At 37.2% G+C, this 16,739-nt stretch overlaps 1 protein-coding gene across 2 annotated transcripts in view; it reads left to right on the top strand.

The window, feature by feature from the left end:
• ttyh2l (tweety homolog 2, like) overlaps positions 1-16,739 on the top strand; it is a 42,641-nt gene that overhangs the window by 15,967 nt on the left and 9,935 nt on the right. For both annotated transcript variants that reach the window (XM_084402341.1, XM_084402342.1), the window contains exons 3-7: positions 885-996; positions 4,320-4,540; positions 8,897-8,992; positions 10,966-11,038; positions 15,515-15,584. In XM_084402341.1, the coding sequence (XP_084258467.1) occupies positions 885-996; positions 4,320-4,540; positions 8,897-8,992; positions 10,966-11,038; positions 15,515-15,584 (572 nt within the window). The remainder of the gene's footprint in view (positions 1-884; positions 997-4,319; positions 4,541-8,896; positions 8,993-10,965; positions 11,039-15,514; positions 15,585-16,739) is intronic.

Below are 16,739 nucleotides of genomic sequence, written 5' to 3'. Positions count from 1 at the left end.
AAATACAGCTTTGCATCACAGGAATAAATAACATTTTTAAATATATTACAGTAGAAAAATATTTAATAATATTTCACAATATTTTTCTTGTTACTGTATTTTTTTTCATCAAATAAATGCAGCCTTTGGAGAGCATATAAAAAAAAAAAACTGAAAAAAAAAGTATCAACCCCACACATTTGTACAGTAGCGCGTCTTTGCCCTTAAGAATATTTAATAACAGTAATGTAAAACGTCTCATTTCCATATCTGTAATACAAATATATATATATATATATATATATATATATATATTTATATTTATATATATTTATTTATTTATTTATTTATTTATTCATACATTATGGTTGTGTTGGTTGTACTTCTATCGTAAAAATCGTAATGCAGTTTTTTTTTTTTTTTTTTTTTTTTTGCTATGATATTGAGGAAAATTATTGAACCACCTCTGAGAATAATTAAAATCAGAAAATAAGAATAAATGTGCTTGATGGTCATGAAAATATACGAAATAATCTAACTACTTTTACTAAATCAATCTGTGAGACTTTACCTTGTTTTACTCTTATCATTAGTTCTTCTGGTGTTTAGGAACGATCTGTCTTGTTTCATCTATCTGGTGCTAGTAAGTTGTGTTCGGTTAGTTAGTTTAGTCCAAATAAAATGATCTTTTTGAACTGAGCAGGATTCTTTGAAGAGGCTGTGCTAAAATATTTTATCTCATAAGATGGATAATTTGATTCCTCATCTTTGTAGTGGTAAAAAACTTTACCTTGAAATGTCTCAAATCTTCAGCAAACCGTTTGAAGCAACATGAGAGAATTGTATTGATATGAAACTGTATTTGTAACACAAACTTGTTTTGCCTTGATTTGTTTTTCTCACAGTTCAGCGGTGGGCGTGGGTTTCTATGGAAACAGCGAAACCAACGATGGAGTTTACCAGTTGACTTACTCAATTTATAATGCCAATCACACACTGGGTGGCATTGGCAGTCTGGTAAGAGTTTCACTTCCTTCCACTGTCACTCAATCATGTCTCATTTCATTGGAATAGCCTGAGGAACGTTTGTGATTAAAATGAACTCTGAATTTTGCCTGTTATATGCTGCATTCTTAAAAACTAAGAGCTGGAGCCTCAGGTGCTTTTCACTGGTGCTGGAATATCATGTGATGAGTGGCACACACACACACACACACACACATGCAGAAGTGCAGCACTGCTGCAGGCGTCACTTCTGCCACAGAACTGTAGTCATAAAGTGTCTGTCCCCAATTTAACTTCCAGTGTTTTGAGAAGTTTGAGTTGTTGATTCTAGAAACCTCTCCAGATGCAAACACATCCATCTGGTGTGTGTATTCATCCGCAAGAGAAATCAGTAAGCACTGAGAGAAGACTGGGATTATCTGTTCATCTGCTTTAAAGGAGATTAAAAATCTATGTGTATATCCACGTCCACGGATGCGCTGGAAGTGTTTGTCAATGCTGATCACAGAGTGATTGAGGACACCCACTACTGAACGACTATCACAGACCACAATTTAATTTAATTTAATTTAATTTAATTTAATTTAATTTAATTTAATTTAATTTAATTTAATTTAATTTTATTTTATTTTATTTTATTTTATTTATTTATTTATTTATTTATTTTTATTTATTTAAAAAGGTTTCTGACGAGGATAAACAACAAAAAGAAGTTTACAGGCTATGTTGAGAACAGAGAAACTACCTTAAAATTAGAAATCGGAATATCGCATAAAACGGTTGCGATTAAAGCACTGTTTCTATCCCATGTGATTAAGAGAACAAAATCGTCACTTTCTGGGAAATTTGGTGCGACATATCTGTACTAAAAATGGAAGTTGCTGCAATTGGGGAAGAAAATGTGGCTCTTTTTTCCTACATCACAAATGGCTTGCATCTCAGAGCGTGTAGACGGTCATGTTATCTCACGTTCAGGTGCCAGGTGTTTGTGAACGCAATCATGTGAGACGCTTCTGGGATGTCATTATACCAAATCATTCTGATGACAGACTCTGGCTCAGGCATTTAAGAAACCAACATTTGAGATGCGATGCGATGCTAGTCCAGTTATCCAATCACATCCACTGTTGAGGCAAAATCACGTGAGTTTTCTTGTTGCGCATCAAAGGATTTATTCGGTTAATGTGTTTCCATCGTAGTAGATATGCGCATGTCTGCTTATCGGAAAAAACATTTATCTGCCTCAGTTGAGCTAATACATTTTTAATGCACATTTTTAGAATTTATGTGCATCTTTTTGTTTCCATCCAGAGTTTTTTTGTTTATCCAATATCCCAAAATGTGCATACAAATAGGTGGATGGAAACATAGCTAGTGTAAGCATCAATGTGATTTTAATGCACATTTTTCAATTAAAAGATCTTCCCTTAAATCTTTTATTTGTGTTTTAATGGCAATCACACAAAAAAAGACTTTTTTTTTTGCCAAAAAGCGGAATTTTTCAACTAATCTCAGTCTTTGTTGGAATCGGTGTAGATTAAGTGACAGGTTTACAAGTTCTTTGCTTTCCCATTAAAAACGTCACTGTGTTATCTATTCCGAGAATGCACTGTGCATAGGGCGGTTCTTTGTAATTCACAGCAATGCTATTTAAAACAGCCCACAGACAGTGTTTCCTGCAGCATGTCTCAGATGTGAGGGCTGTGTAATTCAGCATATGGCAGGTTGAGTCTGGTAAACGGAGCATTTGGCTGGCAGAACAGTTCTCCTCTCACAGCCCTGATGTTCATTACCTGTGGTGACATCCTCTGTTCCTCTGATACTCTTCCTGCTGTCACTCTCTCTCTCTCTCTTCTAGTGTATCTTTGGCTCACTCGCTTATAATGCATTGCTTCACGGTTGGGCGGTCATGTCTAAATGAGCTGTCTAGAATAGACTTTTCACTATTTGCTGTAACTAAAACAACATTCAGAATGTGAGAACAACAAACAGCACTTGGCTTCACTAAAATGGCATAAATCCAATTTCAGCTTTAATAAACATCTCTTTTAAAATTGAAATGTAAAGAGGACCAGTCTGAAGGCCAAGCATGATTGCACATCTAAATTCATGAATGCTGAAAAGTGAGGAGGGAGTTTTCAGACCTGCCAAGCTTTTTAAATGGCTTCTGCCAGTGGTTGCGTGCCAGAAAATAGCTGTTGCAACCGTGAGTAAATGGGTGTAGCGATTGGCATTTTGCATGCTTCTAACTTTATTTCATGCAGTGTCCACACCTTCCACGGGGCACTGACTCTAATGCATGCTCTTATGAATCTTAATCTTTACAAATCTTAATTACGCTTCCACCATCTCGAAATTATGAGTTATAGAGCTATTATTCAAAAGAGCTACATAATGCATTTCACTGAAACAAAAGAAGAATGAGCAATTATTGCCAAGACTAAGATTTACCAGAAATGCCACATGGTGGCCTTTAAAAATAGGGAAAGAAGAGGATAAATGGACAGACTCAAGCAAATGTATTGTTTTTTAGCATGCAAACACTGATGTATTGGTCCATTATTAATGATTTGATGTCTAATAACAAACTTTAAAACCATTTAGACAGTCTAGTGTAGCTTATTCTGGTTAAAATAAGATGTCTGACATTTTTATGGCACACTTATAGTTTGGTGAGCAGCAAACTAAGTCACAAATTGAATGTGTTGGCTAAGAGAAGTGAGTTCCTGTGCATTATACATCCCTATATGGACAATGGACCTTTTTGCACGCTACATTTTGCTAATGTGGCCACGCTGAGTCATACAATTTCCATAAATATTTCCATTTTTAGAGCTAGCTGAATCTAATTGTGACTGATGACTGCATTTTGTGGTCTTGTACTGTTTCTTCTAAACTAGCTTCTTTCTGTCCCGTCTAGCCTTATTCTTGATTCTCGGTCCTCAAAATAGGAGGATAAGACCCCTCACTTTGTCCAAAACTCATCTTTCAAAAATGTTTAGCTTACATATCCACTGGCATGGGAGATACTATCTCAATACCTGCCAATGAGATATCCCACTTACTTGGGGGGTGTTACATTTGCAAAATTCAGTTTTGTCAAGTATGTGTGGACCCCAACATTCTTTCAAATATCTATAATAATTAAACAAACAAAAAAAATCTCAGCTTTTTGTCACTCTCACCACTTTGCTTCTTTGGCAATACCATGATCACCCGTGCATGCCTCCCACTCCCATAGAGAATTCATTGGAAACGGCCATTCATCTCTGCGCCAGCGCGGCACCATTAGCCTGTTAATAGTGATCAGCAATTTTCTTTGTCTCTGCTCTCAGGTGGGAAACTCATTGGGTAGTATGCAGGTCGGGCTGAAGGAGCATCTGGATCGGTTGGATGAGATATTTTCTCCACGGGGAGACTACACCCAAACCTTGCGCTTCATGCAGCAGATGGCCGACAACATTATCCAGCAGCTGACAGCCATGCCAGACACAAGGAAGGTGCAAGTGGATTTGGCAGCCATCGCAGACCAAACTGCATTCATAGAGTACTATAGGTGAGCTGCTTTGAGCTGGTGGGGTAAGGCTGGCTATTTACTTCACTTCGTGCACTTAATGTTTTACAACATCATGTCCTGTGTCTCATCAGAGGTCAAAGACAGGTTGGCTCTATTTACTCTTGAGACTGCTGGTGTAGATGTGGGTCAGAAATGTGTCTGAATGTTCCAGATGCCCTTGCTCGTCAAACATGTGACCCAATTTTTCAAACTACTAGCCTTCTCAAAAAGGGCTGTGTATCAGCAACAAAGTCACGATACGATACGATATATATCACAGTATGGGTCTGCACTAAATTTCAAACAGTTGTTTATTAAACACTGCATACTATAGGACCATTGCTAACTATAGGTAGTTGCCCTCTGCATTATGAAGGGCCTCTGTAGCACTGTATAACAATATGGCTTATGGGCCTTTCACACAGGACGCGGTATGTGCGGGGCTTGCCGCTGGGTTCAGCGTTGCCCTTCAGATACAACGCGATTTTCGCTGCGCTATGACGTAGGCGGAGTTTTAAAAACTTATATGGGGACACATATTAAAAAACTGTTAACACACATTGCCTACCTACAAGTTACCTGACTGTTAAAACACAACTATTTTTAGTGTAAATCTGTCTGTCTATGAGACGATCATCCATTCTGATTTCCGTGCTTGTTTGGATCCCCTGATTCTATTGGCCGCGCTGGTAATCGTCACAGAGCGCAGCGGCAAAAGTTGAACTATTTTGAACTTTGACCGCGGCGTGCGCGTGAGCACGCCAATGATGCGCACCGCTGCGCTTGCGCTTTGATCGACGCAGCAACAAAACGTCCTTGCGCGGCGCAAGCCATTGAGATGAATGGGTTTTATAGCGCAGCGCCGCGCATACCGCGTCCTGTGTGAAAGGCCCATAAGGTGTCATGTTAATATTGGGCATTCCCCACCAGGTATTTTCTTCTTGTTTTTTAACTCTTTCCCTGCAATTGATGTAATATTTTGTCACTTATGAGAGAATGCTTTTTCCGGTTTTATGTGTTTTCACTGTTATACGGTAGGGGGCGCTATTACACATCTTCTCAAAGAGTACTGAATCTCCTGATAAAAACACATGCGAAGAAGAAGCAGAAACAAGCGATAGCATATGTAAGCAGATGCAAAAAAACACGATCATCAACATTAAACTATACTGTTACAAAACTATAACGTTTCAGAATGAAAAGTCAACCCAGGACGAAGTATAGGACGGTGCGAGTTGTGGAGGTGTTGATGGACTCGATCCACTCCATCTATGTTTTGATCATCGTTCTGAATCCGATCTGGTTGTAATCTCTGGCAAAAACACGATTTTGCTTTTTGCTCAAAATGTTGCTTTTTTATTAAAGACCGTCTGTCAGAAGCTAGTTATTTTAGTTTAGAACGTTTCAAATATGGATATTTTTCTTACACAAACGCACCGCTTCACTTCAGAAGGCCTTTATTAACCTTTAGGCCTTTATTATTTTTCAAACTTTTTGCCCTGCTCCTCAAACATGGCCCTATTTTTCAAACTTCTGGCCTTTTCAAACATGTGAAAGTTTCAAACTTTTCAAACTTCTGGCCCTAATCCTCAAACATCCGACTGTTCAAACTTCTGACCCTACTTCTTAAACATGTGACCTTATTTTTCAGACTTCTGGTCCTGCTTCTAAAACATGTGCCCTATTTTCAAACTTCTGGCCTTCTCAAAATGTGACCCTATTTTTCAGACTTCTGGCCCTGCTCCTCAAACATCCGACCCTATTTTTAATACTCATAGCTCTACTCCGCAAACATGTGACCCTATTTTTCTGACTTCTGGCCCTACTTCTCAAACATGTGACCCTATATTTCAAACATTTTGCCCTGCTCCTCAAACATGGGACCCTATTTTTCAGACTTCTGGTCCTACTCCTCAAACATGGGACCCTATTTTTCAGACTTCTGGTCCTGCTACTCAAACATGTGACCCTATTTTTCAAACTTCTGGCCTTCTAAGACATGTGACCCTATTTTCCAGATTTCTGGCCCTGCTCCTCAAACATCCAACCCTATTTTTCAAACTTCTGACCCTACTTCTGAAACATATGACCCAATTTTTCAAACTTTTTGCCCTGCTCTTCAAACATGTGACCCTATTTTTCAGACTTCTGACCTTTTCAAACATGTGACCCTATTATTCAGACTTCTGGCCCTGATCCTCAAACATCCGACTTTTATTAAAACTTCCGACCCTATTTCTTAAACATGTGCCCTATTTTTCAGACTTCTGGTCCTGCTTCTCAAACATGCAGAGGTGTTAAGTCCAGGGGTCAGAAAGTAAAAGTCCTGCAATATGTTTACTCAGCCAGCTGATTTCACTAATTAGTTCTATCTCCTGGCTGAAAAACTGTGCTAATAAGCAAATCCAGGTGATTGGAACAAAATACTGAGGAGGACTTTTACTTTCTGAACCTGGACATTACACCTCTGCAAACATGTGCCCTATTTTCAAACTTTTGGCCTTCTCAAAATGTGACCCTATTTTTCAGACTTCTGGCCCTGCTCCTCAAACATCCGAACCTTTATTTCAAACATTTCTCCCTGCTCCTCAAACATGTGACCCTTTTTTTCCTGTCTTCTGGCTCTACTCCCAAAACATATGACCCTATTTTTTAAACTTCTAGCCTTCTCAAGCGTGTGACCCTATTTTATTTTATTTTTTACTTTTCGCCCTGCTCCTCAAACATATGACCCTATTTTTCAAACTTCTGGTCCTAGTCATCAAATATGTAACCCTATTTTTCAGACTTCTGGCCTTCTCAAACACTTGACCCTATTTTTTAAACTTGAAAAATAGGTCTCTTGAGCTCTTCTCCTCAAACACATGACCCTTTTTTTCAAACGTCTGATCATACTCCTCAAACATGTGACCATATTTTGCATACTTCTGACCTACTCCTCAAACAAATGTTCTAAAACTTTGTTCATTACACCTCAAAAATGATGGCCCTACTTCTCAAACATGTGACCCAAAACTCCTCAAACATTCTGCCCTTTCCCCCCCTCACCCTACCAAAATCAACCTGTTTTGAGTATTGGCCTACTTGTTCATCTTTACTGGCACTACTACTGTATCTCATGTGTACTAGGTTGCTTTTGGAGCTGTTAGTCTTGTTGAATTGATTTGTATGTCCTCCTAGAAGATTCCATTTCCATTTGTAGACCTGTGCGTTATGAACTTGCAGTGCATGTATTGACAAGTAGCTAGTGTTTCAAACAGCTAAAGGACTGTGCTATTGAGCAGCAGCGCTCAAACCTCTCTTCCTCCATTACTCATGTGAAAATCTAATCGCCCGACCTCTGGACTCCCTTCCTTGATTCATCATACACCTCTGTCTCCATATATTGCGCTCGTTCCCTCCCTCTCTTTCTGTTTTAAGATATGTGAGCATTTTTAAGTCCTCATGGTGTAGGGTTACTGATCGGATTGTGGTTTGCCAGGCATTCCAATAGCACACCAAACCATGTAGACCTTGAATCAATGCAGTACAGAAAATACAGCATATTACATGTGGTTTAAATTTTTTAGCTGGCTCTGATGTTAGTAAGAAAACTTTGCCCTGCTTATTAGAACATTTAGTAAATCTTTTTTTGAAATGTTATGAGTTCATACAACATAAAAAAAGAAATTATGAGCTCAAACAGGATGTGTGTTCACCGGAAGGAACACCTTCTCAGCGCGAGCTGTTTGGCAGATTGTCTATTCTCATATACTAGGCTGGAGCTCATGCAATTCATATGTCTATTTGGTCTGTTCAATTATTAATCGTATAGATGGGATACAACGGAAGAATAATGTGAGTGCCATAAACACCCACTTTTAAAGTCATACTTAGAGACCTGCTGAAAGCACGCTCCCACACACTTACATCACACAAGATGAATATTAAAATTAAAGCTGTCAATTGATTTTTTTTAAATGCAACCGAATGAGATGATACACAGTTTAATGAATCAAATTATATGTAAAAAAGAATCACATATAAGGTATGTTTTCTTAGAAAAGCACTGATGATAATTCTAAGACACTGTTATTATGGCAGACTTTGAATAAACATTACAAAAAATGGCTTTGTACGTCAGTATGTTGTTTGTTTCCGTATCTATCATTGAACATAAGTCTATCATTGGCCTATAGTCCACAGCAATCCATTTTGAATAAGAGGGGCATAATTAAGTGAATTATCTTTTCATCACAGTTTTTTTATTATTTTTTGTTAATGTACAAAATTAAATTGAAAGGACCTAATTAAAAATAGAAAACATCTGTATTTGAACATTTCTTTCCGCCCTCATCATTGTTTGCTTTCTTTCAGATGGTTAACGTACCTGCTGCTTCTGATTTTGGACTTGGTCATCTGTCTCTTAGCATGTCTGGGATTGGCAAAGCAGTCTCGATGGCTGTTCGCAGTGTAAGTGTGCTCTAAATATGTATGGTTTAGACACCTGGCTTTGGCGATTGAACCATGACCTTTTTTTTTGTAAACATAAAGCCATTTGATGTCAACATTGAGATTGGATGCCATACATACTTGTTTGCGTATGTACACAACGAGTCAAATGTCATATTACTTAGATTTCAGCATGTATATATAATCCTTTCTCGTTTCGAATTGTTTGTCTAGTGTTGCAGAGTTGTTTATCTCTGCTAGCTTAAATCCCTAACGGATGCACAGTAAAATAATTTTGCCTCTGACATAAACAGACCTCTGTGGAAAGACTCTGAGTGCATAGAGTGCAGTGGTTAGCCAGTCGCCAGCGAGCCCTGCATTTCCTCTCTCTCTCTCTCTCTCTCTCTCGCTCTCTCTCCGTTTTTCTTATTGGAAGCTCCTTTAGATCCATCCCCACTTACCCCACTAATGCTTATTGATCTCTCTGCCCACGTGAGCGTGCGCTCGCCCTTGACTAATTACTACGTGCTTCCAATCCGCTTTATTGGTGCTTTTAAGACCATCTTCAGATGAGAAAGGCTGTTTGAGGAAACGTCGGCTCCATTTTCCATGGCCACCAGGGAGCCGTTCACCCCATTCATCTCTGTCTGCTTTTGACTTCCTGTTTACTCACGTGATCACTCGCATGCTCACGTGTTTGATCACTTTCTCACTGGTTTACATCTTCATTCATTTGCTTCTTACTACTTACTTATTAAGTCTTTTGTAGGTTGATTTCTGAATGCTTCAGCGACTTCAAGAATCTTATCATGATAGCACACCGTAGAGTTTACGCTCATCTGCAGTTGATCACTAAAACGTTTCCTGTTAGATACACATTCGGCAGATCCTTTTGCAATATTCTTAATTATCAACATTATGGTATGGAACAACATTCCAATCAACCAATCAGATTTGAGGGTCAAGCTCTTACAGTTGATGTCAAGTTTAGGCTTACAACCAGGGTTGGGTCCTTCAACATCAGTGTTATTCGCCATCATTTCCCTCTGATTTTAGGGAGAAGTTATGGGTAGGGTTAGGACTACATTTTTTTGACAGGAATGTTGTTCCAGGATCAACAAAATATGTTAGTCTTGGCAAAATCATGGTGACCTGAGAGCAGCTATCAATAGATTTACTTACTAATTGGAAGTTTAGTTGATATTCATTTACACATTCACAAAACATTTATGTAATAAATGGTGTTTTAATACATTTAGTACCATAATTAAGTAGGATTAGTATCATAGTAGAACTCTACAGGAAACACTGATCTAACACTTGATGTTTTCCTCTTTAAAGATGTTTATCAGATATGCATTATATATTATATTTAATAGAATGCTCTATCACAGACTTTTGGTGATCTTATTATGGGCTAGATTAGCTAAATCTACATTATCTAGATGTTTTCAATAGTTCAATAATTTTTTCAAATAATTTATTAATGCTTTTAGTCAGCACAAGGATTCATAAAATTGATAAAGTGACAGTAAAGACATTTTTGAATGTTGCAAAAGTTTTCTGTTTCAAATAAATGTTGTTCTTTTCAACTTTCTATGTGTCAAAGAATCATGAAAAAATTGTGCCACCAAAATATTAAGCAGCAATTCTGTTTTTAACATGGATAATAATAAGAAATCCAAATCAGAATATTAGATTTCTGAAAGATCTGAAACTGAAGACTGGATAAATGATGCTGAAAATATACACTTTAAAATGTATTCAAATAAAACAGTTATTTTAATTGTCATAATAATCACAATATTACTTTTTTTTTACCATTTTTGGTCAAATAAATGCAGCCTTGGGGAAAATAATCAAAATAATTTCTTTGGTGAGAATCTTTCACAAATCCTACTGAGTCCAAACTTACGAACGGTAGTTTATAGTTTTATTTTTGACCTCGCGTCTAACTGTTATTCCTTCACTTTCTCTCTTTTTGTCCATTTCAGTATTATGGTGTGTGGGGTACTGACCCTGATCATGAGTTGGGTGTCATTAGGAGCGGGCACGGCCACAGCTGTGGTAAGTTACTGTGTTTTCACATGACTGCTCACTTTAAATGCCCTTTGATCAGTGTCCAGTGACCTTATTAGTCACTTCATTCACTGACACTATCCTGGATTTTATTTTTTATTCTTTATTCTAAAAAACAATGTGAATGTTTGCAAGTGGGGGAAGAGGGGGCGTGCGCTGTGTGAAATTCTTAGGAGATTATCAGGGTTCAGTGACTGCATTTGTGTGTCTCGTGGTGCATGCCGGTTTGAAAAGCTGATTACAAAGCCCTGGTCATTTAAATTAGACAGTCCGCTGGCTTACCGGAGGTAAACAGTTTTACTCTCTGTGCCACTAAACATGCCAATTTACTCATGTCTCATGTCTCACCTCTGTCTTTATCTCTGCATCTCTCAGGCTGCATAATAATGATGCTTTATATTTAGTCTTGTTTTGTAATACAGTAATTTGGGTGTGGAGTACATTATGCATATGGGGCTAAGTGCCTTGTTCATGATGTCACAAATGTAATGAAGGGGGATCTCGAGTACTTTACACTTTTCTGTGACCTGCATCAAACATGCCACTTTTCATTAGTAGTCCAAATTCTCAACCATGCATAATTCTACTACTACCTTCACATGAAGAAAAACAAAGTAAAAGTTTTTTACTTACAAATGCTGCTAGAAGCTATTTGCAATGTCAAGAATCGTTAACTTCTGTAAAGCACCATGCAATATGATAAATGTATGTGAGTTCAATAAATTATAGTCATGTAAGCAAAAACAAATGAGCAATCAATCATTGCTGACCAATAGAGTGATTGCGAATGATATTGCTTACTATATAAACACTACGTTAATATTTCAGTAACTTATATTTCAGCATTGCCAGTTACTTTGTCTTTTTTTGCTCTGCCAACAAGAGTTCCAAATGAAGGTACAGCAGAATGACATTTCAATTCTGAATTCTGAATCAGTGTCTTTGAACAACTCGGTATGAAAGATTTAGCGACTCACTCATAAAGGCAGTTGTTTCACTCCTGAATCCTTTTTTTTTTACGTACTAACAGAATAACTTACTCATAAAGACATTTACTTGTCACCCCCTACTGCTTTTTTTAATATTAGGTTGCTGAATATGAGAAACGCACATTGAATGCGTAAACATATGCATTTTTTAACCCTTTTTAATGTATTCTGGGTCATATCTTGATTAGTTTGGTTCATGGCTTTGAGGATGTAGAAACGTCACTCAACCTGTCCATCTGGTTAATATGACCTATATTCTACCTAGAGATGAATGTAATATATTGTACAGTTTGATTTGATTCACAGCCTGTGTCATCCACAAAATAAATCAGAAGTTTCTCTTTAAAAGTTGATAAGTCTATTTATTTTGCCATTCTTTTAACTATTGTGTAATTGCAATGGTATATATGTCAGAAAAAAAACAAAAACACCATTGCACTATTGGAGTATAACTGTGCTGGGTGCAAACCTGGGTGCAAATTGACTTTTGGGAAAGAAAAAAAATTATATATAGATAGATATTAAAGGTGCAACAGTTCAAATTACTTGTGTTTCGGTTTGTATCCTGGTTTTAGCATCACGGTTTCGGTATGATGCGTTATGTGCTATGTTCTGAGGGAAAAGGGACTACTGTCAAATATAAATAAAGAAAATAAGAACAAATAATCTAACTACAAGCAACAGCACAAATAAATGCAATAGAGCAAAGATACAAATAAAATAAACAGTGTTTTTCAGGTTTTGTCTTTTGTTGTTTGATTACCATTAAAAACACAGACAGCAGGAATATTAGGCTGCTGTCCCTTTAAGAGATAATGCACGGATCCAGTACACACTGAAACTGATACACATGCTTTGACTCTTTCATTCACTTAAGACTAAACTGACTATGTCTGCTAGGATACTTACCAAGATGGGCATGTTGACAATTTTTGTGTGAATTTCTCCGTTGAAGCGCAAGAATTGAAAGAGGACTCAATATTTTCGCGCTCTTTGAGATGCGGGTTTGATGAGTGCGCGCACAGTTTTCTCACAGTGCGCTCGAGTTCTCATTCGCGTCTTCTGGCTCTTAAATGCTTAAATTGGCAAGGCTTAGTTTAGTTTAAACAGATAGCAATGTGTGCTATAAAGGGTATCTCCTGCGCTCGCGCGTTATCAACACCCGGGTGATGACGCCATAAGTGACTAGTCGTATTCGAGCACACGGCACTCGCATTGAACAAAGTTTACAAAGAGTGAGTTTTTTGGATCATCGCTGTTGTAATGTATTGGGAACCCAGGATGTGTATCAATCGACAGAAACATGCATTAGCAGAACTTTGTCTGTTTTACGTGCTGTTATTCTCAATAAACCATGTTATCGATGTGTTGTCAGATTGAGAACTGGATGGTTTGATTTCTTTTTTCTTTTTTTTAAAGAGAACCGCTACACCCCTAATTGATATAGATATATAAATGGGGTAGGGTATGAATGAATTGGCTTAATTTCTTGTTTTAGCTTCAGTCTTTGAGGAGCTACACATGAGGCAGACCTGAGCTCTACCGTGAGCATGACTGTGATTAGAGTCACAGCTGACACTTCAATCGGGATGCCTGTGGGGAGCAGGACCTAAGACTGCTCAATGAGGGGTCAGAGCAAAGGTCAGGCCCCGCGGTAAAGTGGATTACTCAAGCAGTGCTTGACTACATCGATTCCTGAGAGTGGAAACAATCATAGCAGGGATGTGTGACTTGCACGCCTGAATTCAATTCTTTTTTTTTAATTCAGAGAGAATTTCCTGTTGAAGCCCCATGTGTACCACCCTGATTGATTGATTTGGAGAAATAAATAAATTAAGCATTAATAAGGACATTTAACAGTAAAAATTGAATCAATTGATAAAAAAAAAAACAAATCAGTGATAGGGATAGACAGGAAGCAGTAGACAAATAAAATATATGATTATAAATCACTTTATTAAAAATGTGATATATATTTATCTTAAAGTTCCCCCTGTTCTCTAATGATTGTATCCCTTAAAACTCATCTTTAATCACCGAAATGACATATTTAAACGTTTTTTTTCCCTAAAAAAAAATGTCTTCATGCCTTAAAATGGCTTGAGTGTAACTCTACACCCTTGCCTCATTTAGTATACATGGTTCAATGAGTATGCAAATGAACCCCGCCTCCACTCACTCAGAGATCCAGTCGTGACGATCAAACGTTGACCTGATTGGTTCGTTACAAGGTAGTTTGTGACATCAGCAATAGTGTTGACTCATGAATTTGCACATGGTTTGTCTTAAAGCATATTAAAAACACCACATGGACATATAAAACAACATTAAAAGCTTGATTTTTAGAATTGCTAATTAAATGGTTTTCAAATGATCAATGTTTTTATTAAATTCTTATTTCTGATTATTAAATTATCTACTTATCCTCATGTCTATATATCTCATGATTGGTTTAGTTGATTAGTTATTTTTGTTTTGTAATTGATTTATTGATTTCTTATTGATTTATCGATTATTCAAATGATTACTGATTTCCCACATTACTGCATGTAGTCTCAAATACATGTAAAATCTAAAATACACAATGAATTTGGATTTGCTAAGTTGGATGTATTTTATATTGGTCCTGGAACGACAACGTTCTGGTCCAACAAACACCCCTAGTCGTTACCCCAATCCTAACTTTACAGAGGAAATGATTGATAATATTGTTGCTCAAGCCCCAAAGCAAAGCCTAATGCTAAAATTTTAATCTGGTTGGTTTTGCCATCCAGTATGTGCCGTCCAGATCTGAATGCATGAATGAAATTGCAGAGCTTTGTCAGAGGGGAGAATTAAAAGCGCACAACAATTTAATTAGAAGCAATATTTATGACATTTTCCCTTAAGAAAGTTTCAGGTAAAGGTTCGTTCTGTTCGTTCTTGTCGCTGACACCCACTCACTTAAGCTTAGCCATCCACAGATCTTCACAATAGAATTTTCCCCCGTGTGAACAGCTCATCTGGTCCTGACATTCAGCAAAGGTCATAGGCCTTGTTTGACACCTGGTGTAAGATGCATTTCGGTCGATCGGATCACTGTTGGACGACACTAAATACAGGTGTAAACGGGGTTTTAAGCTTGTCACTTTCGACCAATTCCAGACGTAGTCGAAAACACATTTTACCGGATTGCTTTGTGTTTGAACAACCACAAAAGAGCGCCTTTTCTCTGCCTACCGACCTAATGAGTAAACATTATGGGAAGCGCGCTAACCAGGCGGGATTTAAACTTTGTTGCGCATTTTCTCCCACCCCTAGACTTGTATGTCAGAGCAGAAACAAAAGCTGCTGCTCTCCTTATGTTTTTCCGATGTCTACTCTTGCAAATATCACAACCCAATATGTATGAACGCTGCAATAACATCCACAAAATTATTTGTGGCATCTCAACATCAGAATTGTCCATGCGAATTTGTTATTTGTTCTGTTCTAGGGCACCAGTGACTTTTGTGTCTCTCCTGACAAGTTCATTGTCAATCAAACCAAAGACTCCTTAAGTGCAGGTAAGTAATATTTCATTACTTCATTTCCTCGTGTCCTTTCCATGAACCAGATATTTTTAGCACAGACAATTAAAGGCATATTCATCCACTTTTAGGCCATTTTATTTATTATGAACGCTGCAACAACAAAAAAAGGAAATGTCCCATTTTCAGGAGACTGTATTTTAAATATCATTTTGTAAAATCCAAATAAGCTTTACAGATCTTTATTTGAAAGGGTTTAAACAATGCGTGTACAATGAAGTAAAAACCATTACTGCACATGCACAAGTGGAACAGTCCATCAGACACTAAACTAGTACTAGTAATTTACATCTACAGTACGTGTAATTTACATGACTGGTGGCTTAATACTGAATAGTTCTTGTATTTGGGTGGTCATATTGTAATGTTCTCATGATTGAAGTCATAACATGATGGTTTCCAAATCGATTTCAGTTAATAGCACAGTAACTTGGGTCCGGAATCTCAGCACATTCTTGAAAATAAATGTTTTATAACTGCCATTTTTTTCCTATTTTTCTCAAGAATGAAGCTCAGAATATTTTGTACTCCCAAAAACAATACTTGAGAATGTACTTTTCTTTTTCTTAAAGTTGTTCTGAAGACAATGCTTAGTTAGAGTTTGAATTCCCAAATAAAATGTTCTTAAAAATCCTTGTAAATAATCGTAAAAATTAGGATAAGCTTCCAACTTTCTTAAAACTATGAAAGCTTGTTTCCGCCACAGAAAAAAAAAGTAATTGCGACTTTTTTCTCACAATTGCAAGTTTTTATCTCGCAATTCTGACTAATAACACGCAATTGCGAGATACAAAGTCAGAATTGCATTATATAAACTCGCAATTCTGAGGAAAAAAGTCCGAATTGCGAGTTTATTTCTCGCAGTTGTGACTTTATAACACGCAATTGCGACTTTATATCGAGATGTAAACTCGCAATTGTGAGATAAAAAGTCGCAATTATCTTTTAAAATGTTTTATTCTGTGGCGGAAACAAGCTTCCATAAAGGTAAGATGTGTAATTAATTGATCACGTTGTTTCACATATTAAGCTTTACATCATAACACTATCTACATACAGTGTTGGGTAAGTTACTCAAAAAAAGTAATTACTACCTACTAATTACATCTTCAACAGTGTAGTTAGATTACT

The sequence above is a fragment of the Rutilus rutilus genome (assembly GCF_951802725.1).
Source record: "Rutilus rutilus genome assembly, chromosome: 1".
NCBI classification, from domain to species: domain Eukaryota; kingdom Metazoa; phylum Chordata; class Actinopteri; order Cypriniformes; family Leuciscidae; genus Rutilus; species Rutilus rutilus.
The sequence above is the reverse complement of the archived record's forward strand: the minus strand, read 5'-3'. Positions and strand labels throughout refer to the sequence as shown.